The 23414-nt window shown below is 42.5% G+C and overlaps 2 protein-coding genes and 1 long non-coding RNA gene across 3 annotated transcripts; 2 read left to right on the plus strand and 1 right to left on the minus strand.

Moving 5' to 3' along the window:
• The first annotated feature begins 1463 nt into the window (after positions 1-1463).
• LOC133913064 (uncharacterized protein At4g38062-like) lies at positions 1464-5343 on the plus strand. The gene is made up of 2 exons (XM_062356106.1): positions 1464-1856; positions 1956-5343. The coding sequence occupies exons 1-2, from the start codon at positions 1817-1819 to the stop codon at positions 5093-5095; spliced, it is 3180 nt and encodes a 1059-aa protein (XP_062212090.1). The 5' UTR covers positions 1464-1816; the 3' UTR covers positions 5096-5343.
• Positions 5344-6831: 1488 nt separating this feature from the next.
• On the minus strand, positions 6832-8827 carry LOC133913065 (uncharacterized). Its single transcript, XR_009908982.1, has 2 exons — positions 7697-8827; positions 6832-7206 (listed from the first exon to the last, which is right to left on the minus strand). It is a non-coding gene; the product is annotated as an uncharacterized LOC133913065 (long non-coding RNA).
• A 5475-nt stretch (positions 8828-14302) lies between these two features.
• On the plus strand, positions 14303-19662 carry LOC133913066 (HIPL1 protein-like). The gene is made up of 7 exons (XM_062356107.1): positions 14303-14567; positions 14657-14823; positions 15728-16519; positions 16740-16956; positions 17987-18165; positions 18503-18744; positions 19174-19662. Exons 1-7 carry the CDS (start codon positions 14318-14320, stop codon positions 19562-19564), a joined length of 2238 nt encoding a protein of 745 aa, XP_062212091.1. The 5' UTR covers positions 14303-14317; the 3' UTR covers positions 19565-19662.
• The last annotated feature ends 3752 nt before the right edge of the window (positions 19663-23414 follow it).

Below are 23414 nucleotides of genomic sequence, written 5' to 3' on the forward strand. Positions count from 1 at the left end.
AAATCCAACGGTTTACATCAATTTACTTCACTATGGCATTGTAATATCAGATCTAATCCGTCCGTTTAAATCTAATTGTTCACCTCAATTTACTGTCAGAGATCCCATTCAGTAACTGGGTTCTCTGCAGCGAAGGAGACAATATGGAGAATTGTAGCGCCACGCACAGTAATATGTGCCTCGTAGTAAAGGTATTGTTGCCCTTTGCAGCTGGGGTTCGGAACAATATTCAGACTGACAAATGGAAGATCATGTTGGGGTTGGCGGGTGAGTCGTACTCACTAGCTCGGCACCAACCGAAAGTACAGGACCCAGCCGTGCGCGTGGACTCCTCTCCTCTTCGGTTTACTGGACCATGAGTTGCCCGCTGCGGGATTTCTCAGCTTCGTTTGCTCGTGCTGCCTTTTCTACCCGGTTCACTGCAGGTTCGTGATTTGCATGACAAGGCAGAGTGCATTCCCCTTCGTAATACTTTTCCCGACGTGATTTGCGTCTGTTTGGAGCGCAGGAATTTTCCTGAAGCATGTCATGAGAACAGGATTGCTACGGAATTAGTGCGATCGAAGTACTGCGTCACTCCATCTCGAAAGAAAATGCAGGATTCCTACGGAATTAGCGGGTATACTCAGGATGGATTATAATACTCGTGTCTGACCCGTGACTTCATACGTACTCGACCCACCGTGCCTGTGGTAAAATCTCAAACCCATGTTTACAGCCATCAAGCATGGTAACAAGCAGTATGATCCCCTCTCTCTCTCTCACTGGTGCATTGATAGGGCCAGGAGGCTAGATCAGTGTCACTCACTAGCTACCCAAATTGAATGGCTGGGTGCGCCATCTCGTTGAGTAGTGGTAAGTAGGCAGCCATATCACGGGTACAAGCCTAAAAGGGGAATAAGCTAATTTAGGATGTAAGTTTTGTATTTTTTAATTATTGATTACCTAAAATTAAAAAAATAAACTAAAGATTCTCTTCCATACAGCTGAGCTAGGAGAAAATAGACTAAGTAATAACCCATTTGGTACCCATATGTATCCCTATGGCAACTATCTAGGGATTATGGATTAAAACTTAAAACATGGTACGCTCTTGCAGTGTAAAGATCTTGTATTTGGTTGTTTGTACATGACATTGTGTCCGATCCATACCGGGAGCAGAAGAGATATTCTTGTTTCTGAGATTCAAGGTCTGCAGTCGCCATTGCACACAAGGTATTAACGGACACGCGATTCCATCTTCAGCTCAGCATCTACATCATCAGAGGGCAGATCAATCCGTCGGGCTGCGCTCTCACCCAAGTTGCCATGGGCAAGATCAAACTTATTCTTGAGCTCGTGGGTCAGGGCCCGCAGCCCGTGGTGACCTGCAGAACCTTTTCGGGTCCAGTAGATGCGCCAAAACGGGTCAACTCATTATTTGGCTGACCGGGCCATCTTTACCGAAGCATGGGCGACGAAAGGGGCCCAAACTGTAGCCCCTGATTATTGTGGAGTCGGAGGCGTCGTCCGCCGCGCGGACAGTTTCGAAACCTGGAAACGGCGAGAGCCGGCGGAAACAGAGCGCGCCCGCCCAGATCCGATCCGCCCCCACGCCGGGCCGCACTCCACCAACGTACCTGCGCGGCCCTCGCCATCCCCAGGACTAGGTGAAATGGTGAAATCCCCCCAAAATTTCAAATCCTTCTCCCGTCCGCCTCACCCCGCTAGGGTTTCAGTTTCACCACACCAACTGCAGTCCAGAGACCAATCGGCGCCGTGCTCGCCCGCCCCGTCCATGCCCATGCCGAATCCCTAGCCTCCTGGCCGCCCCTCCATGTCCCGCTCCTTCTTCCCGATCTGCACTTCCCAGAAAGGTGCCCGCCTCTCGCCTCCACCAACGAACCCCCCCGTTCGCGGCAAGATTTGGTTTGTTGGGTTCTGACTCTGACGACTTTGTTTCGATTCTTGCGCAGCGGAAATGGAGGAGATGTCCAAGGAGCTGGACGACCTGCGGGCCGAGGTGGAGAGGCTCACCGCCGAGCTCCGCGCCAAGTCCGACCTCTCCGACGGCCTCAAACGCGCCGGCGCCGACCAGGCCGCTCGGCTCCGTGAGGCCCGGGCGGAGGCCGAGCGGCACGCGCGGGAAGCCGCCGGGAAGGGCGAGGAGGCCGCCGCCGCCGGGGAGCAGTGCGGGCAGCTGGAGGCCAAGCTGGCCGAGAAGGAGCAGGCGCTGAGGCACCTCTGCGCGACGCACGAGGCGCTCAAGGGCAGCCTCCGGGAGAAGACCAAGGGGCTTGAGGCGGAGAAGAGGGAGCTCCTCGCGGCGGTCGAAGGCTCCGAGGCCAGGCGGCAGGAGCAGGAGGCCGCCCTGCGCTATCGCGACGACGAGGTCGCGAGGCTCAGGGGGCTCTTGTCGGAGAAGGTGACCAAGTGCAGCGACGCCGAGCAGAGGGCGTTGGCTCCGAGGGAGGTGATGATGAGGGATGACATGCTGGTGAAGCTGGAGGAGGAGAAGGCCGCCGTCGAGGGCAAGCTCAAGTGGAAGGCAGAGCAGTTCAGGCACCTTGAGGAAGCGCTCAAGAAGGTCCAGGATGAGTTCAGGGCGGCCAAGAGGGAGTGGGGCTCAGACAGGTCAACCTTGGTTGATCGGATTGATACTGTCGAGGCTAATTTAGATTCCAAGACCAGGGTTGCAGAGGAGTTCCGGTCAAGGCTCGAGATGTGCAGCCAGGCGTTGGCACACGAGGAGGGCCGCAGGAAGTGGCTCGAAACAGAGATGTCTGAATTGCGCAATATGTATGGGAATGTGGTCACGGAATATGAAAAGGCCAGATCGACGATTGAGTTTCTCAGCGCCAAGAGGGATGAGGAGATTGCATCTTTGAGGAGCTCACTGGCTGAGAAGGTCACACTGCTCAAGGAGATAGGGTACAGCAAGGCACATCTTGAGCAAGAAAATGAGGATTTGCGGTCTACTTTGAAGGAATACCAAGAGGCTCAGATTGGTGGTGCAGATGCTGTAGTGTCATTGAAGGGTCTGCGGGAGAAGTTCAGAGCTCTGGAGCAGACACATAGAAGCTGCACTGAGAAGCTGAGAGATAAGGAAGCAGAATGGAGAATGCAGGTGGAAAAGCTTGGGAATGATCTGGATGGATGCTTGTCACGGTTAGATTCCAAAGATACGCTTATCAGGGAATTGCAGAATGAGGTGCTGAGCAGTTATAGCTCACTGGAGCTGCAAACTGTGGAGAATTGGGAAGCTTTAATAGTTCTTACTGTTGTAAAGTCTAAATTTTATGATTCCTGCTTATGTATTGATAATATTAAAGTGAATATTCAAAATCATTGTGAAAAACTTGAGAAGGAAATTGCTTCTGCCAAACAGCAGTTGGAAGGTAAAAACTGTGCCATTGTTCAATCTCAAGCTGAGCTGAAACAGCAGTCAGAGGTAATAGTGAGATTGCATGGAAGAATTAAGCAGCTAGAACACATGGAACAGGAACATGAGAAGATGCAAAGGCAGCTTGATGTGTACAAAGAGATGCTTGATAACACATCAAGAGATGTTCACCGTTTAAAAGATGTAGCCTCAGAGAAAAATATCCTGCAGGAGAAATTGAGGACGGCATTAGGTGCTCTTGATGAAGCAAAATGTGCCCTTGCTGGCAGGAAGAGTGAGTTGGGCCAACTAGAAATCAATCTTCATCAGCAAAAGCAAGCAATTGACCATTTCAGAAAACTGAAAGTTGATATGGAAACTGATCTCAAGGGCTATATGGATGACAACTGTATACTGAAGAGAGATCTGGATGCTGTTCTTGCTGCCAAAATGGAAGGTGAGGAGTTGCTTCGAGAAGAAAAGGTGAAGCTACTAGGTGCTCTCGATGAAGCAAAATGTGCCCTTTCTGAGAGGACCCGCGAACTGAGCCAATTAGAGATCAATTATCATCAGCAAAAGCAGGCATTGGAGCATATGGAGAAATTGAAGATTGATATAGAAGCTGAACACAAGATCTATATGGATGAAAACCATGTACTGAAGAGAGATCTGGATGTTGCTCTCATTGCCAAAATGGAGGCTGAGAAGTCTCAGGCAGAAGAAAAAGAGAAGTTATGTGGTATAATTAATGAGAAAAGAAGAGTGATTGATGAGCTTCATCAACACATCACTATACTAGAAGAAGAAAACCTGGGCCAAAAACTTGATTTGGGAAGTCTTATCAAGTTGGAGTATGAGAAATCCATTCAAGTGAACAACAGGTGCTCTGAAATTGTTGAAGTCTTTGACGAAAAACTTCTGGAGCTTGAAAACAGGCTTAGTTTCTTTGAGCAGAAATTCACATGCAGGAAGCAGGAGATCATGGAAATGTTTGACCAAGAGGAAGCAGATTGGTATACACTAATTGCAGAGAAAGAAATTGCTATTGCTGATATTCAACAAATTGTTGAATCTGTTCAACTTGACATCAAGCAGCTTCTTGACACTGCAGCAGCAAAAGTCGCAGAAGTTCAGCTCGAGGTTAAGCAACTTTATGGTTTTGCAGAAACTCTGAATTCACTTTACATCATCCAAGAGCATGATAGTGTTTTCAAGGATATGATCATTGCAGAATGTGAAAGAGAACTTGAGTCCCTGCAGGTGAATTTAGTGTTAGAGAAAGAACAATCAGGAAATTTGAAGAATCTTATTGAGCAGCTCAAAGTAGAGACTACTGCAGAAAAGCTAGAAAAGGCAAAGGAGCATCTGGAAGTCACAAATAAACTGAAATCTTTGGAGGAAAGAAAAGAAATATTGGAAGAGCATTTGGGAGAGTTAAAGTCTAGAACAACGGATCTATCTAATGTTGTTGTTCAAGAGAGGAAAGAGTACATCCATGAGTTGACCGGACTCACTAATACTATTGAAGAAGTAATTCAGGGAGATGAAGATCTGATGTCAAGCTTGAGAAGGATCATGCATAAAGTCAATAATGATGGACATTTACCGGATTCCTGCAGTAATGACAGGCCTAGCTCGGAGAAAATCAATGCGAAAAGTTCTGCATCTCTGATCAGGAACAGATCAGGGCATCTCCCAGATAGAAGATCACCTCTAAAGGAGCACAACTATTAGTGTTGATAGATAGGGTCAGATTATGTACTGACATTGTTGTAACATTTGTACCGTCATGCTGCATGTAGAATTGTAGATTGTCATCTCTCTCATTTTCCTTACCTTAATGCCAGCTGTGTTATGTTGTTTACACACAATGGCTGCGGTTACTGGACATTTCTTTTTATCAATTGCATTTAAATTAAATCTTTCCTCATCCTCAGTATTGAATGGAATGAGCTTACCCTTTTTTCCATGTTCCCGTAGGCTTCACATCTGCATGTAGATTGTTCTTTTTTCCACTTCTATTAGTGCCATCTGTCTTATGTTGTTTGCAAGCAGTGGTTATGGTTATTTAACATTTCTTTGTGTCAATTTTGTTTAAATTGAATATTTTCGCAGTGTTGAATTGAATGAGCTTATCTATTCTACAGTAGTCGCATATTGGCCCATATGTTCAGTTCCACTTGTGTGCATTTGGATACTTTGATCAATAAACTTCATCGCTTATGCCTGCTAGATATCCTTAATTCCTGTCCTAAGCTCTTATTGTGGAATTGCAAAGTTCTCTCATTTGCTTATTTAAATGTGAGTGTGTTATGTTTACACTTCTGTCCTGTTCCTATATGAACATTTCAATCATCCTGAGTTTGTTGGATGAAAATTTATGATCAAAAACCTGGAAACAATGTGAAGCCTGCAAGGATTATAATGATTTGACGAAGACGCCAAAGAGGGGATGCAAGTCCTTCGGGTGGTGGTAACCTGCAGTGCATAGATCGAGGAAAAAAACTTTGGGAAACCAATTGTCCAAACAAGGTAAAACATTTTCTGTGGAGGATGGCGCACAACAGTCTAGCTTTAGGAATGCACTAGAAATAGGGCATGGCGCTGCCACGCCTAATGGCCCGTCCCGTTGGGCTTCCTAAAAGCCTGCTATCCAAGATGTTTCAGGGCTATGGACTGTTGATCAGCTGAAATTTTTGGGAAGCAAATCTTTCAATGGTATCTATGTAGCATGTAAGTACGAAGCATGAAACTATAAACAGCTATATATGTTTGCTAGTTTAACTGTAACTAAAATCATGAGTAATCAAACAATTATACTGATGATGAAAATTGTAGTTTACATAGAACATTAAAACCTGCATAACTGGTATTACGTTCGCTAGTTTAATTGTAACTAAAATCATGAAACTGCAGGAAAAAACTATACATATTATGTAAATTATAGTTTACATGGAACATGAAAAGCTCCATAAAGGAATCAGTCATTGGGGAATTAATTAGATGTGACCACACCAATATAACTAAAACACATCAAATTATTATTTGTTCATCGTCAATGGAACTGGGGCAGCTTTTTTATTGTAAAAAATTATCTTCTCATCAAATTAAATGGTCCAATACATAATTTCAGCAAACATCTTAAGTACGTCAAGATCTAGAACCAAACACAGCACAATGGAGATGGGACTAATTGACTAAAAAAGTAAGCATCACAGAAATGCTTGTGACTGCAACCAGATCTCCATCAATCAGCTTTCTTTCTCTGTTAATCTCAGGGATATCATTAAACATCCACAACTCTGATCCTGGCGCAAGGAAAGCATCAAGTACATGGATATGAACAACCAAGTTACAATATGTTGTTCTCAACCGAAACACAATAAGGCCCTAATAGCTCATTCCATCCACTATGCTGCTGTGGCATTAATTATACATATAAAATTTGGAACGTAAGGAAATACTCTATATTGAAAAGTTTTGGAACAGGTAAATTTTGCCTTCGAATCCTTTCACTACAAATGTCTTCGTTATAGGCACATGAACACTTAAGAATGTCAATTTGGATTCATTGTCAAGTTACCATTATCATATCTTCCGTATCACGACACCGACCACAAAACAATATTCTTTCTGGAGACTTTGGAACATTAAAATCTTTAGGCAGATAGCCCCTCCTAACCTGCACAATTTAACACAGAGAAAAAGAATCAGGAGCTCCAAAGAAAGATTTTACCACAATTATATTATCTGGCAGCGAGGGTGGCGAGGACATGGGTGTCGTCCATGGAGATCACCACGGAGCTGTTCTCCAATATGTATCTTAGTAAGTTTTGTTTCCCTTCCTGCAAAAGAATAGATTATAATAACAAATTGAAGATAGGGATTATGAGTATACATATATACAGAAATAAGTATTATTGATAGTATACATATATGAGGATCCAGCTCTAATTGAAGTTTCATTTTAAGGTAAAAATTCTTTTGTGACTACACGAGAAGTGACATAAGAACATTTATCTAACATTAAAAGGGGTTGCAGAATTAAAGTTACGGGCTATGAGTATACATAATATACAGTATCTAACGTTGTTATCAGAATTGAATCTACTCATGCAACCTCTAATGTGCTATAGTATATCATCTGCAGACTATTATTAAACATTGTTGACAACTTCAATCTATTAAGTCTCTCTCTAAGTCTAAAGATGTATAACATCAAAACTTTGCATACAATAGATAGATCATATAATGCTGCAACTATAATCAAGTATTATATCTAATCTGTTTAGCATACGCCTAAATCAAACTCTCTGCGACGCGCAAAGACCATACGTGGTGGCGGGTGAGAAGTAGGAGCATTCACGGTGGTGGCGGTGGGGTGGCAGTGTTCGAAGTGGTGGTGGGATAACTTGAACTCTCGTTACTCAGAAGTGCCTTTGAACTGAAAGAAGATAGAAAAAGCGAGCAGTAAGAACCTTCTGATAAGTTACAGAACGTGTATTCCTTCATCACCTGGAAGAAAATTTGTTAGATCAAACTACTTTTTCTCTTGGGCCAGGGCAGAAGAAGAATGTACCCCAGCATTTCACATTTGACATTTGACATTTGTTTCAAAGTTCAAACATGTCTTGATCGATTTATATCTAATCTGAACTAATAACATACATAATCCTACACCAGAAGTACCTGCATATACTGTTAGCTTCAAAATGATGTTTCAAGCAAACTGTCAGTGAAGTAGATTTTTCAATAAAGAGGACACATAGCAACGGTTTATCAGTTGGGATTTATTGGAAAGCAGGGTGTGAAAAGGTTTTGCCCCAACTCCTCCGGCTTGATCAACATCTCCGGAGATCTTGACCAATGGCAGTGTAAACAAACCTTAGCTGGAGCAAGGGAATCAAGCAAGCAAGCAACCAGCGGATAATTCGTTCGACGGGGACTCCAAACAAATCAATCAGTCGATCAATAACTGGACATCTACTTTCGCTAAATATCAAACTCCGCCTGCAAGAGTTCAATCAGCAAGCGACACCGACCAAGCCCGTCCAACAGCGAACGGTTCAACCAAATCGACGAATTCCTACGACATTGTGGCATCAACTCAATAGCAGCGAGAACCGCCAGAGTTAGGTGCTTACCGGCGCCGGGGGGAGGGGGGGCGGGGGTTCAGGTTGGGTCGATGGTGGGTGAGAAACAGGAGAGGAGTTTGCGCCCTTCCAGTCGTGCGGCCGTACGCGCAGAGCGGAGGCGGCGAGGTGGCGCGGTGCCAGAGGCGGCATTGGCCGCGAGTGCGCGTAGATCGGAGGTGGCTGTGGCGGCGAGGGCGCGCGTAGCTGAGGCGGAGGTGGCCGGAGTCGATTTGGGATGTGAAGCAGAGAGCGCAACGAGGAATTAGGGCTCAGGAGAGAGCGATGGTCCCAGAACGCACGCGAAGGAGAACTCCATGACTGCCCGATCACGATCCGAAGGGATCCGGATCCCCTGACTTCAGACCTCTGAAGTCACGAGTGAACAGTAAAGTGTGAGTAGGTGAACAGTTCTCTGACGTCAATTTACTGTAGCAAAAGTACTGTAGCAACGGTTCCGTTAATTTACTGTGTCTTTTTACTGTTCCCGTTACACTGTAGCAGTACATCTGATCCATCCATCCATTATCCAACGGTGCACAGAAGTTTGAAGTCACCTGACTTCACCCGTGAGTGAAGTCAGAGGATCCGATTCCGATCCGAAGTCCTTCCTTTAGTTGCCGACGTGGATCAACCAGCAAGCGCAAAAGCCAGAAGGTACGCGTTTTAGTATGAGAGATGTGTGCAGAAGAGGTTGCAATATTGATACAAAAAATGCACTGTTTGTTACCGTTTTAACGAGGATTGTGACCATCTTTTTCTTACAAAACTTAAAATTGTTCGACAAGTATGGGCACTTGGGCAGAAGATGGGGGAGATTTGCGATCAGTTAGCGCAATTGCCAATCAACGGGAGAAGTGATAAAATCATGGCCTCAAAATCAAACCTGTCGCCTATGCGATCAGAGGATGAAACGCCTATTCATATTTATAAAGATTACGTCTTCACTTGATAGGTTTGGTCTCAGCTATCGCTATGGTTGCATTTAGTTCTTACCATAGTTTGCGTCGTATCGTACCACGGCTGGTGGATCACGATATCACGTCGAATTGACAAAGACCTATAAAAGTCTGATGGTTTAGTGTTGCCTTTTGGTGGAATATTTGGAAAGAAAAGAACAATATAATCTTTTAAAGCGTCGAAAACTCCGTGGTTAAGGTTGCCGAGCGGACCAAGGATCAAATTAAAGTTTTTTAAATGCTGTCTTTTGATTTAGCTCTTGTTGTTTCCTTCTGGCAGCGTCGCCGTTTTTTTTCCTTTGTAATTCAGGCCCTAGCTTTTGTTTTTTCCTTCTTTTTGAATTGGGGCTGGTATCCTCTTTGTAGCCACACTAACATAGATTATTCATTCTTTAATAAAATCGGCAAATCTCGTGTGGTCCTTTCGGGAAAAAAAAAAGAAAGACATGTGTGGAGGCTGCCAGCGCAAGACTTTCTGAAGATCAATGCAGATGGCTCCTTTGTAGCCACACGAACACAGAGACTGCGGATTCGCTATCCGAGACCATGCTGGTGATGTAATTGGGGCGGGTGCAGGCAGAATGGAATTGGGAAGCTTGTATTCAGGGAGTGAAAAATGGCAGTGGCGCATGGTATTGAAATATTCAGATGGAGACAGACTCCCTGATTCTGAAAAATGCAGTGGAAAGCGAAGACTACGATCTGGCTCCGGTGGGCTTTTGCTATTTGTTGCTGAACTTCATTAGGTTTTTCTGTTGATTAGAGCCCTTGTGAGTGTAACAAGGTAGAGCATTTGTTAGTTGCGCATGGTTGTTCTCGTGTTTGTGGGGATTATGCTGTCTTTTATAGGACCCTTGACTTTTTTACTGATCAGATGGCAGCGATTTAGCTGCGGCCAATGGTTAATGGAATTTTATTTCCATCTTTGCTTCTCTGTGATTACTCCTGTTGTAGTAACATCGTGCACGGTCAGAGGACCCTGCTCGTGATTAGCTTGCTTGTCAGTGTCATTACTCGCCCTTCAGGAGTTCGCAAATATGATTCTCCAGGTACCTTTGCTAAGAATCCGTGTATGCGCGCTAATTATGGCTGGTTACCAGCCTGAAAACATGCAAGCTGCTGGATCTATGCGCAGGTAGTTTTCAGCTTGTAAATTCAGTTGATTAAGCATAAACTCAGTTGGTTAAGCATGACTAAGCCAAATATTTCAATCTAGTTGCTTAATTAAACTCCCACCTTATGCACTTGTTCAGAATACAAATCAACAAGACGAATCAGCAAATCGATCTTCATTAACATTGTTAGAGTTTAAATCCATTGCAGAAAGGAGGGGGGGGGGGTCGACAATCTTCACTGTGGTTCACAGATAAACCACAAATCGTCCAAAGTACAGAGACCATCGAATTAGCGAGTCACATAAGTTTACAGACTTTTTCCTCTCTTTTGAAGACGTCGAGCACGTAGGCGCCTCGGCACATCTCTCGTCTCAGCTGGATGAACTGCTGCAGCATCGCTCGGTTGGTGACCTGCCGCCCCTCGGCTTCCTCGACGACTGCACGGGCTCGTAACAGCGCTCGCTGCAGCCTGACGATGTCGTCGGCGGCGCCGGACTCCTGGCACTTTCTTCTGATGAGGAAGGAGACCAGCCGGCCGACGAGGTCGGTAGCCACTGCAGACAGCACCACCTCCATTGCCTATGCCTCTCACTACTGATTTCTGAACGACTAAACAGCAATGAACATGACAACAGGCAAGGATAAATGAGCTCTTTTACGGTGGTCCATACTACCTAAAGGTAAGAGGTAGTATAAATCTAATCCGACGATCTATATAATTAGATATTTTGGTAATTGTGGCAATTTTGTTAAAATTAACTACCATGCTTTTGCTAATAGAAAAATTGACGCCGCAAACATCGGATCGCTAACCCTAGCCGATGGGTAGCAAATGAACTCTCATGCCGAAGACAGATTAAAATGTTAAAATAACAATGAAATATTACTCTATTTAGAGACACATAACTGCAGTTAATTAGTTTTATGCAACGTATTTTTCTTCCCAAAATAACCCTAATACTACTATACTACTCACATATACTACCTATACTACTAGTAGAAAATGAGTAGTATTCTGACTAATCTGGATCGTTGGACTCTAAAAATAGATGGCTCATATTAATTTTGGACCACCGTAAAATTTCTCAAAAAGTTTGGAATTTTATTTCTTTTTGTGTGCGCGAGCTCGTGACGGTCACTCTACCTGGTGTGCGAGTAGACAACTCACTGTCGGATTAATTCCGTGATGTATTGCCGATGACCGGGTACAGAAAAAATGAGCATGGATGGTTTTGCTTTTGAGTCGTTCCGATCTGTTCGGTCTCTCTTCCTCATTGAATACTCTCCCACTCTGGCAAGTGGCAAACGCGCAATGTTTTGCTGACCAAAGTACGAGACATGGTCATACATACAGTACAAATTACAAAGTTGTTTAAGGATGGCACTCTAAGCGCCGAAAAATTCATTGGAAGCATAGTCACTGTACTCTTGCCAAGAAACAGCAACATTGCCGGATGCAATTTAACTTGTGTAGACCCTAGACGTCAGTACTCTATGGCCCATGCAACTGGCAAGTCAAACATTGCTACTCTAGGCTATCACTCGCCAACTGATCCAATCCAACCGTTGAATCCTGTCATTGACCACGACGCTGAGCCGACGTTTTAAAGCTAGTAAAGCGACTCTGAGCTTATTCTGTTCCTGAGGAGCCTGCCAACTTTTGCCCACAGATTTATTTTGACTTTTTGTTTCGCCCCCATGACTTTCGTGCATTTTGACTCTTGGACCTTTTGTGATCCTGGGACAGCAAAGTCAAACGATGTGCATATCTGCTCTCACTCACCAAGTATTTGCGTTGACTCCCTGAGCCAACGCAGCCACGCATGTGAAGGCGCACTCGGATCGAGGACGGCCGTGGCTGGCGATAAAACAGAGCAAATTTTTAATAATCTTTTGGATCCTTCTATTCCTCACTCACCTAAAAATGGGCCATCTTTCATTCGATGCGTTCTAACCGTTGGATGGACATAGGACGTCCCAGTAGTCCAGCACCTCTCTTCTACCTACAGCCAACAACACAGACGGCTCTCTTTCTTTTCTTCTCGTGTGCCAGCATCGTTTGCTCGTTCTCCCATCCTGTCCCCCTCCTCCCTGTCATTGAATCTACAATTGTCGGTCCGCTATGCTAATCTAGCTTCGTCAGACCATTTCCACTCGCCCTAGCACCGCCCATCCGACGCTCCTCCGTCACTCACGACTGGTGGTGTCCCTACCGTCTCACCACTCCGTCCTCACGTCCCACTGTCAGACCGTCATGCCTCCAATAGTCCCCTCTAAGTCCAACAGCCGTTGGAATTCTTGGAAGTAAACCGCTGTCCCTAGCCTTGACATCTCACTCAACTCTCACCGTCGACTGAAGAGTTAAGAAATTTAGACATCTGGAGGCGAGTATTCTTTTATGTAGAACATATGGCTTTCGAAATTTCTTTAAGATCATTCACTCTAAACGGGGGTAGAGACTGTACCTTTCTACTATTTAGTTTTTTAAAGTTTGGAATGCTTTTTATCTTGTTGGCATATGATATGCTCAAGCGGCCAGAGTGGCCTGCAGCCTGCCGACTACCGGTGTGTTTAGTGGTAAAAGAGAGGTTACATTATATAGTTTGGTTAAGTGGAAGCAGGTTAAGGGAGTTGTATAACTATTTGAGAAGAGTGTTTGGTTAGCTGCATGAGTATATGAAATGACGGATGCAGTGAAAATGTGAAGATATTTGATTGCCTGTATGAGTTGATGTAATAATTCTACGATCTGAGACTAGCGAGTGTGTCTTACTGATATTGTAGCTCATGCAGCCTGCATTCATTTAGATTGGATGCAAGTGAAGCTTGATTTGGACGTATCGTATAACCAGGATGACTCATGCAGGATGCATCTGCCATGTAGACAATCAAACAGACTTTTGTACAAAAATGCATGAGAACCTTCGCCACGGAGTGAGGTTGTGAGATTGCCCCTCCTCTCCCTGCGGTTTCGCACGGCGAAAACTGTCATCCCTATAGGGATAAAATCGAAACGAATACGAATGAAATAGTTTATTTTTCATATTGTTATCCACATTTTAATACGAATCTGAATATTTTTGAATGTTAATACAAATCGGATTATTCGAATATGAATCTGCATCCGAATACGTACTAGATTTAGTTATATATGAATATCCTATAGCTTTAATAATACATTGTAAACTAATAAATTTATTCGATACGAACAAGAAATTTCTTTTTAGTAGATTGATCATCTACCTTAAAGCAAATATCCATTTTTAATACAATATCATAACTTTAGATTATTTTGGATCATTTAATAGGAGATGAAAGGGTCAAATTTATCGTTACACTATACATATTACAATGCTAAACAATAAAATAATAGATATGATCGAAAGAATTAAATAAGAGAACAAAATAAAAAATAAAGCTTCATGTTACTCATATTTATATTTTATATATATTCAGATACATATATTATCTATATTTATTTTTAAGAAAACGGATATATCCATATTCATATATGAGAAACTAAATTCGGTTATATTCATATTCATATCCTCTGATAATCGAATATGAATTTTTCTTATCATATCTAAATTTAATCGAATACAAATATCAAATAATACATATATCTCCTATCGATTTCTGATTCATCCATACCTACACCCGTCAACTCATCACGAGAAGTCAGCTACTCAATTCCTCGTGGGAAACCAGCAATTGGTTAGTCAAAGTGACCCTACGAGTGCCGGTAGACAAATGTCTTCCTTCCACTTGCCGTCCATATTTAAACCCAACTCACATGCCATTGCCGCCTCCTCCCTCCGCTCCCAAGAAATCTACCTGTCTCCTCGCCGCCGCGCCGCTCAGCCGTGCCAGCGAGAGCCAAGGCCCAAGATGCGGAGGCCTCTCCCTGCGGCGCGCGCGGGAGTCTCGCTCCTCCTCCTCTGCTGCTGCCTCGCCGCCTGGTCGCCGGCCTCGCGCGCCCTCCCGCTATGCACCGACGGAAGTGAGCAGCTAGCGCTTCTCTCCGGTTTTCCCTTCCTCGGTTTGACCCTGCGCCGTCTTCTGATTTGGTCGCTTGCTGCTTGCCTGCAGGGGCGCCGGTGGCGCAGAACAGGACGTTCGCCTTCTGCTCCTCCTACAGCGGGGGCAGCAGCAGCTGCTGCGACGCCGCCGCGGACGCCGCGCTGCGGAGGCAGTTCGAGGCCATGAACGTCTCCGACGCCGCGTGCGCCGGCGTCGTCAAGTCTCTCCTGTGCGCGGTAATTGCTCCGATGGCTTGATGAGACCGGCTAGCGTCGCTAAACATTTTTGTGTTGACCGTTGACTGAGACTCTGGGTTGCACGCGACGTGCTCGATGATTTGCCCAGGGGGGGGGGGGGGGGAAGCTAGGGATGTGGGTAGCTTTTGTTTTTTCCCCTTTTTGAGAGTACTAGGTAGCTTCCGTTTTTATATATTGCCACTAGCATTGATCCGCCATATGAGTATTCAGTCAAATTCTATTGGATCTCAAAGAAACTGCACGAGTAGTTGGATCCTCATTGAAATACGAGCGTGCTGTCTACCACTACCGTACCCATGTTATTACCAAGAATCTTGAAAAGGTTATAAGAAACATTGATGCATATCCCGAAAACGAGAAAACAAAACAAAGGACTGCGTGTTGGGTATATTCAGGTATCTGGTGTTTGCAAAAGTAGAGGCGTATATATGTTTATTTGACCTGTTCAGTGCAATTGGACACAGTTGAAATAAAAGTATATTTCAAGAGTTCTAGATAAATATTGCAGCTCTGTTGTCTGAATCTAAAGGATTTCTATGCTTAAAATGCCCAAGTCAAATCTTGAGCTTGCAGTCCTAGTAACTTGCTAGGCACCCTACTTTCTGGATTTCCAGATGGAAATTCTGTTGGTAAATGGAGGGTAACCAAGGTAGAAAGAAAATGTGCACGAAATCATTCTTATCTTTGAGAATGGAGACAACAACTTTAGGTTCATGCTAGTGTAAGCACTATTGCATTGTGATGCGATAAACAGTACTTGAAGTAGGATTATTGACTGTTTGAGATTTATTGTTCTTCATGTTTTCTATTAGGTGCTATGTTACAGTTTTTTTTTTTGGCTCTTAGATATTAGTATTAACAAATTTCTCGGTTTTGCCTTCAGAAATGTAATCCTTTTTCAGCTGAGCTGTTCAACTCAAGCTCAAAGATTTCAATGGTTCCTCACCTATGCAACTATACTTCTTCAGCAAGTTCTGTTCAATCAAAAGATTCTACGCAAGACTACTGTAAACTAGTTTGGGAGACTTGCAAAAATGTGAAAATAGTGAACTCTCCTTTTCAACCTCCCTTGCAAGGAAGTGCAAGGCTACCTAGTTCATCGTCTAAGCTTACCGATGTCTGGCAGTCAGGAAATGACTTCTGCACATCATTTGGTGGCTCATCTGATGACCAGTCTCTATGCTTCAATGGAAATGCAGTTTTCTTTAACACTACAGAACCATCACCGTCTCCTAAAGGTATATGCCTTGAGAGAATAGGCAATGGATCCTACCTGAACATGGTTCCACACCCTGATGGATCCAACAGGGTTTTCTTGTCTAGCCAAGCTGGAAAGATATGGTTGGCAACCCTCCCAGAACAAGGCTCTGGAGGCACTTTACAATTAGATCAGGAAAACCCATTTCTTGATCTAACTGATGAAGTGCATTATGATTCTGAGTTTGGACTCATGGGTATAGCATTTCATCCCAAGTTCGCTATCAATGGGCGCTTCTTTGTTTCTTATAATTGTGATAGAACTCGGTCACCTAGCTGTGCGGGTAGGTGTTCATGTAATTCTGATGCTGACTGTGATCCTTCGAAGCTTGGTCCTGATAATGGTGCTCAGCCGTGCCAGTACCAAGTTATTGTTTCGGAGTATTCTGCAAAAGTCTCCTCATCAAATGTTTCTGAGGTATGCATACTCCTTCAAAAATCTTGATATCAAAGTTATGTTTCTGAGAACTGCACGTAGTGCAGATGCCTAGAGCTGTGTTGTTACGCCCAGGCCACCCGCGTTCAAGCCCTGCTCGACGCTTGTTTTCTCAACTTTGCGCAGGAGGAGCCTCTCCTCCTGTATTTCTTTCAAAAAAAAAGTTATGTTTGATGTTTCTCATTGTTATTTTCTTTTCTAGGCAACATCTGCAAATCCATCCGAGGTTAGAAGGATTTTTACAATGGGACTGCCGTATACAGCTCACCATGGAGGACAAATACTGTTTGGACCAACAGATGGATACCTTTACCTTATGATGGGGGATGGTGGAAACAAAGGTGACCCTTTTAATTTCTCTCAGAATAAGAAATCACTTTTGGGGAAAATAATGAGGCTTGACATTGACGGCACACAAAGTAAGTTGGCACTAAGAATTGTGTTTTAAATATTGTTCATATTGGCATTTTGTTGACCATTCGTTTTCCTTAAGTTCATTTGCTTGTGATTTAGTTTACATTTCCTTATCTGTTGTTTTTTTTTACTATATTGTCAAAGATTATTCCACTAGAAAGTTTGTAGAGCTTACAGGTTTAGTGTTCTTCACAGTGATAAGATTAAATTTTGGTTTGTTCCTCAGTAGTATGGCATTTGACTAAGACCTGCACGTAATGAAATATATTGCATACTGTACAATTTATCAATTTATGGGAAACCATTTGAAATGTTTGAGTTAAGTATGTTTTCACTCTCTGTTTTAAGAAGAATGTTATACTACTATGGTATTACAAATGATGCTAAACGTCTAACTCAAAAACATTAGAATGACAAATTTCCTCACTAATTTGATGTCCAGCAATGTTAGGGTAAACATCCATCAGGAGGATAACCAGATGGCGTCGGCTGCTAGGGAAAATATTAGATCGTAGATTGGGGAGACAACATATTGGGGGAGACTAGAAAATGGGATTGAGAAATAGATCTATTCTTCTTGTTTGATTACAATAATATGTGACTGCCCCTTTATATAGAGAAGAGAGATTACAATCTTAAATCAACTTCAAATCCTAACTTACTAAATTTATCTCCTATTGAATTGAAAACTAAATCAAACTTACCTCCTAATCAAATCAAATCCAATTCCTACCAAACTTATCTTCTAATTAAATGGCAAGCCTTGATCTCCTGTCATAACATCTACTAAACTCGCGCTACAGCACCGCTGGTACTGTTCGTGTGAACAGTAATTTCGGCACATAACAAGCAATGTTAAATTGAACTGACTGCTTTCATTTCCTTCTTTGGAAGGCAAGTAACTGTTTCCAGACGTCAATTGAAGTTATTATATCAGATGACTGAAATTTTCGAAGCTTTTTACATGTAGAAAGAAGTATAAATTTTAATTTTGATTAGGTTTTGCTGAATCTTTCTAATAATGTCATTTTTCAGGCCAGAGTAGAACCATTAGCCAAAGCTTATGGGGTAACTATTCTATTCCAAAGGACAATCCATTTGCGGATGACAGAGACTTACAACCAGAGATATGGGCTTTGGGTTTTAGCAACCCATGGAGATGCAGTTTTGATTCTGAAAGACCTTCCTACTTCTACTGTGGAGATGTTGGGCAGGTAATGGTATCATTCCAAGTCTAAGTTTATCAACACACATGTTTGGGCCTTTTATCAACACACATGGTCAGGCATTATCTTCCATGAAGTTTTTTGTACTTCGTTTTTTAAATGTATTACTATATTTAAACATAGTAGGATAAAGGTGTTGCTTTATTTTCATCGACTGTGTTATTTTACAGTAAGAACTATCCTTTTATTAATCATTTGTAATGCTGAAACCAGAGAACTAAGATAGACTTACGAACAAAACAAAAATTCCTAGCTTGAACTCTGCCAGGCGTTGCCTTCTGGCTGGCCTTAGATTTTTTCTTGCATTTTTACCTTATATGTGTAGGATGCGTACGAAGAGGTAGATTTGATCTCCAAGGGTGGAAACTACGGATGGCGTGTATATGAGGGGCCATATATTTATCATCCACAATGGTCACCTGGAGGGAATACGTCACTTGACTCCATAAATGCCATCTTCCCTGTCATGGGCTACGACCATTCTGCTGCCAACAACAATATTGGATCTGCATCAATTACAGGTGGATATGTTTATCGAGGGTCTACAGATCCCTGCTTATATGGAAGGTATACCGGTTACTGCCTAGCAGAGTAGCAGGCACTTACATATTTCATTGTTTTGAATAAGTTAGATGTAGGATGTAGAATGACCACAGAATTTAGCCTATATGTTCCTGTAGCAGCTTGAGTAATTTTTTGCATATTTTCCTAGTTTCATTATGCGAAATTAATCTGCTTTTCCAAACTTCATTTCATGGTTAGAAACCCAACGTTGTATCCCCTTATTATACTAGCTTGAAGGCACAAATTGAGTCTGATGTGCAAGGTGAGCACAGTTTGTCAAACGACTGCAAGCACTGGCACAAATAAGTTCCACAAGCAATTGGACATGCAAAAGTTCAGCATTTGCAGTTTTGCATCCTCTCATTACTCTTTGGTATTTGAAAGGTGCGCAGCAGCTTTGATTGACAATCCTATCTGCTAATGCTCATCCAGGTACCTTTACACTGATCTGTATTCATCGTTGATGTGGATCGGCACAGAGACCCCAGAGGGTAGTGGAAATTACACCTCAGCTGTGGTACCAGTGAGCTGCTCCAAGAACTCCCCGATTGCCTGCGAATCCGCCGCTGGGAACTCCGACCCATTATTTGGTTACATTTTCTCATTTGGAGAGGATAATAACAAGGATATCTTCGTTCTGGCGAGCAAAGGCGTCTACCGAGTTGTCAGGCCTAGCCTGTGCGGCTACACCTGTCCCGCAGAGAAACCGGCAACCAACAACGGGACAACGCCATCCGGCCCTTCGTCTTCAGCTCCAGCAACACAACTAGGGAAGTCATTGGCGGTAGCTTTGGCGTTGATTGTATGTGCATTGTACTCTTGAGATGCCCATCCGGCCTGTTCTTCGGTATAGTCTCCTTCACGCTTGCTGTGCAGCCTTGACGAATCTACTTGTTTGTATGATAGCAGCGGTTTTCGTAATACTCTGCATCCAAAATCCATTTCTAGCTCAGCGTAGTGAAAATAGCCATATTAGCTTATAACTATAATTTTAATAATTATATAGTTATTGAGACTAGCATATTTTAGTAGATTTTATGAATGCAATATATTAAGAAGCTATTTTGGTTGGAACAAAGTTTGATTGAATTAAAAAAGTCTTAGAAAAATTTGTCTCACCGGATAATTTGGTGCAGATGAATTTGTATTCACTAGAGTATTATGTTCAAAGGCTAATAGCTTCATCGAATAGTTCGGTGAATAGGACATGAGATCATCGGAGTGTTTCTGACAAAGAGGAGAAGGTTGTACTAGGTAACACTGGAGTATTTCCTACAGAGAAAAATACAAGTGTAGAAGACTAAAGATCAACCCATTGGATGGTCCATTGCTTGGTTTGTGCACATTGGATTATAGCATCGAAACATTTCTTGCAGAGACAACTACAAATGTTGAAGAATGAAGAACAACCCACCGAAAGGTCCGATGCTCTAAAGATGAATGCACCGGAGCATTTTACATAGAGAGACTGCAAAAGCTCGGATGACTCAATATAACTCACCGGAAGGTTCGGTGATAGATTTGAAGGTACACCTGGAGTGTCTGGTGTTCACAGAGACATTAAGTGGAGTTTCAACGACTAGTTTCTGAGCTTCTCATTGGATGATCCGATGTTAATACTACTGTTCTCATCGAATCATCCGGTGTTAACAGCTTTTTTAGCCGTTAGAAAAATGGCTAGTTAGCAGGTTTGAGACTATAAATACCCCTGCACTCAATCATTTAAGGGTGTGCCAAGCTGCTAGAGTTCAGAGAATCCCACATACACTTGAGAAAACATCTAAGCCACCAAAGTAGTTAACATGATCATCCAATGCAATTAAGAACAAGATTAGAGAGTGTTTAGTGCTTATAGGCCTATAATAAATTGTAGTTAGGTGCTACAACTTGAAGAAGGGATCAAGGAGTGATCATAGCTTATACCAAGTGATACGTCAACGCCTTAGGGTCTTGATGACTCGTTGATAATTTGAGCTAGAGTTACTCAAGCTTATTGACCATCCGACTTAATGTGGAGCAGGAGCAAGACACATGTACAGGGACGCGGAGATCCTTGTCTTAGTGACTCAAGCTACGAAGTGATCGTAGCGGTAAGCGACCGGAAGAGAGGATAGTGGTCAGACCTTACCTTGGTGGTTTGGTGGCTCATGCGGTTTAAGGCCTTGCCTTGGTGGCTTGATGGCTCAAGAGTCATGATCGGGTACCGACCGGAAGCATATTCTCGGTGGAGCTCCAATATAGACTAGAGGTGGAATTCATGCTATCGATACCACATGATAAAAATCCTTCATGTCGAGTTTGTCTCTCTACCTTATTTACGTTTTCACATTTATTTTCTTGCAATTTAACTTGCTAGAGTAAGTTGCAATCCAATTAAACAGTAGAGTAAATACACTAGATAAACCTAGAGCACATTTAGATAGAAATTGAGATAGGTTTATCTTGTGAAGTTTTTGGAGCCGATTTAGGTTTTAAATGTCCTGATTCACCCCTCTCTTAGGACATCACGTTCCTCACAATTGGTATCAGAACATCATGCTCTTGATAGGCTTAACATCATAGAGTCGTGAAGTCCGGGGTTGGGATGGATACTCATAGCACTCATCATTTCGACGACACTAATTTCTCCTGTTAGAAAATTCTAATGACTTGTTACTTACAAGCTAAATGTTTAAATATTTGGAGAGTTACCAGAGGAAGGGATGAGATAATTAGATGCATTGGCGAAGAGTATCATTTTATCATCTTTAAATGTTAATGTATTTAATCGTGTTTATTCTCGCACAAATGTACATGATATTTGGAATAGTCTCATTGAAATACATGAAGGCACAAAGGATATGTGCAATGATAAATATCATGTATTTATTATTAAGCTCAATAGCATCAAACAATTTTCTCATGAAAATGCTAATGACATGCATTCACGTTTGAATATTCTTATCAATGAGATAAATAGGTTAGGTTTAACGCCAATTGACGATGATCAAGTGGTGAGAAGAATACTTCAATCTCTTCTTCTAAAATACAAGTTGATAGTCTCCATCATCTACGATAACAATAACATCAAGAAGATGACTCCAAATAAAGTGCTCGACAAGATCACCACCCATGATATGACCATGCATATACGGGTGGAAGTTTATTACTCATCCGACGTCAAAAACCTTGCTCTGACAAGCAAGCAAACACCATGCCTACACATGAAGACGATGATGAGGAGACAAGATCAAAAGTCAAGCTCAAGTGAAGATGAAGGAGATGAAGATGAAAAGGGCAATAAAGATGATGAGTAAAGCATATCAAGTGATGGAGAAATGGATCCTAAAGTCGTCAAGCTCATATCTCAAGTGAAGAAAAATATCAAGAAGATCAATACTAAGATTGATTATTGAATCTCTATGAAAGATTTGGTCGAAACTATTGATAGCATCAAGAAGGAGAAGAAGACCCAGAGCAAGAAGGAGACAAGGAGAAGAGCCAAAGCATTTGCAAGTATGAGAAGATAAGTGAGTGAAGATGAAGATTCAAGCTTAAGTGATGAAAGCTTCGCAACCCACTCCTCTAAAAGAAGTTCTTCCTTAAGGTCATCATCACGTAAGTCGTCACACAAGTATTTTATAGTTGAATGTATAGATAGCGATGTAAATGATGATAAATCTGATGAGGATTCTCCATCCTACGATGCCTTGGTGGCTCAAGCTCTGAAGTGATCATGGTAGCAAGTGATCGGAAGAGAGGCTATTAGTGAGTCTTTGTCTTGATAGCTTGGTGGCTCATCCGGCTTGAGATCTTGCCTTGTTAGCTCAAGGGTTATGACTAGATACCGACTGGGAGCATGTCCTTGGTGGAGCTCCAACATGGATTAGGGTGACATTCATGATATTGATATCACATGATAAAAATCTCCTGTGCCGAGTTTGTCTCTCCACCTTATTTATGTTTCTGTATTTATTTTTTTGCAATTTATCTTGCTAGAGTAGGTTGCAATTCTCTTGAGTGGTGGAGTAGATATACTAGATAAACATATAACACATTTAAATAGAAATTGAGATATGTTTATCTTGTGAAGTTTTCGGAGCTAATTAGGTTTTAAGCGTCCTAATTCACCTTCCTCTTAGAATGTTACCGTTCCTCACACCCAACCCACCTGTGGAGCAGGCCCACGTATACATAACACCTCTATTACACTTCCGTACTCATTTTGTGTACAAGTGTTAATCCGAATATGCTATATTTAGAATACAAATGCTTATAAGCTAGTCTGAAACCAGAAATACTAATGTGCCGGGTATTACACTTTCCCATCTTTAAGGTCACATGTGCTCGTGCAACGAGAGTTGACTCTAATATCATATATAACACTTCATCTAAAAAATTCTCTTACAGCCCAGCCCATCTGTGGCCCGCATACGCATAGCATCTCTTTTATAGTTTTGTCGTTGCTTTATGTAAAAGGGTTAATCCAAAGTTATTATATTTAGAACACAAAGACTTATAAGCTGACACAAATATATTTAAACTACTAAGGTGATATTAAATCCATTACATCAAAACACTTAGGCTATACAGATCAAAACTAAAAACACTAATGAACCAGGTATTACCGTTTTAGTTGATGTACTTGTGAGGAAGTAGAATGTAGCATGTCATTCAGACCTCGATACGTCGAG

Source organism: Phragmites australis, chromosome 3 (assembly GCF_958298935.1).
Source record: "Phragmites australis chromosome 3, lpPhrAust1.1, whole genome shotgun sequence".
Taxonomy (NCBI): domain Eukaryota; kingdom Viridiplantae; phylum Streptophyta; class Magnoliopsida; order Poales; family Poaceae; genus Phragmites; species Phragmites australis.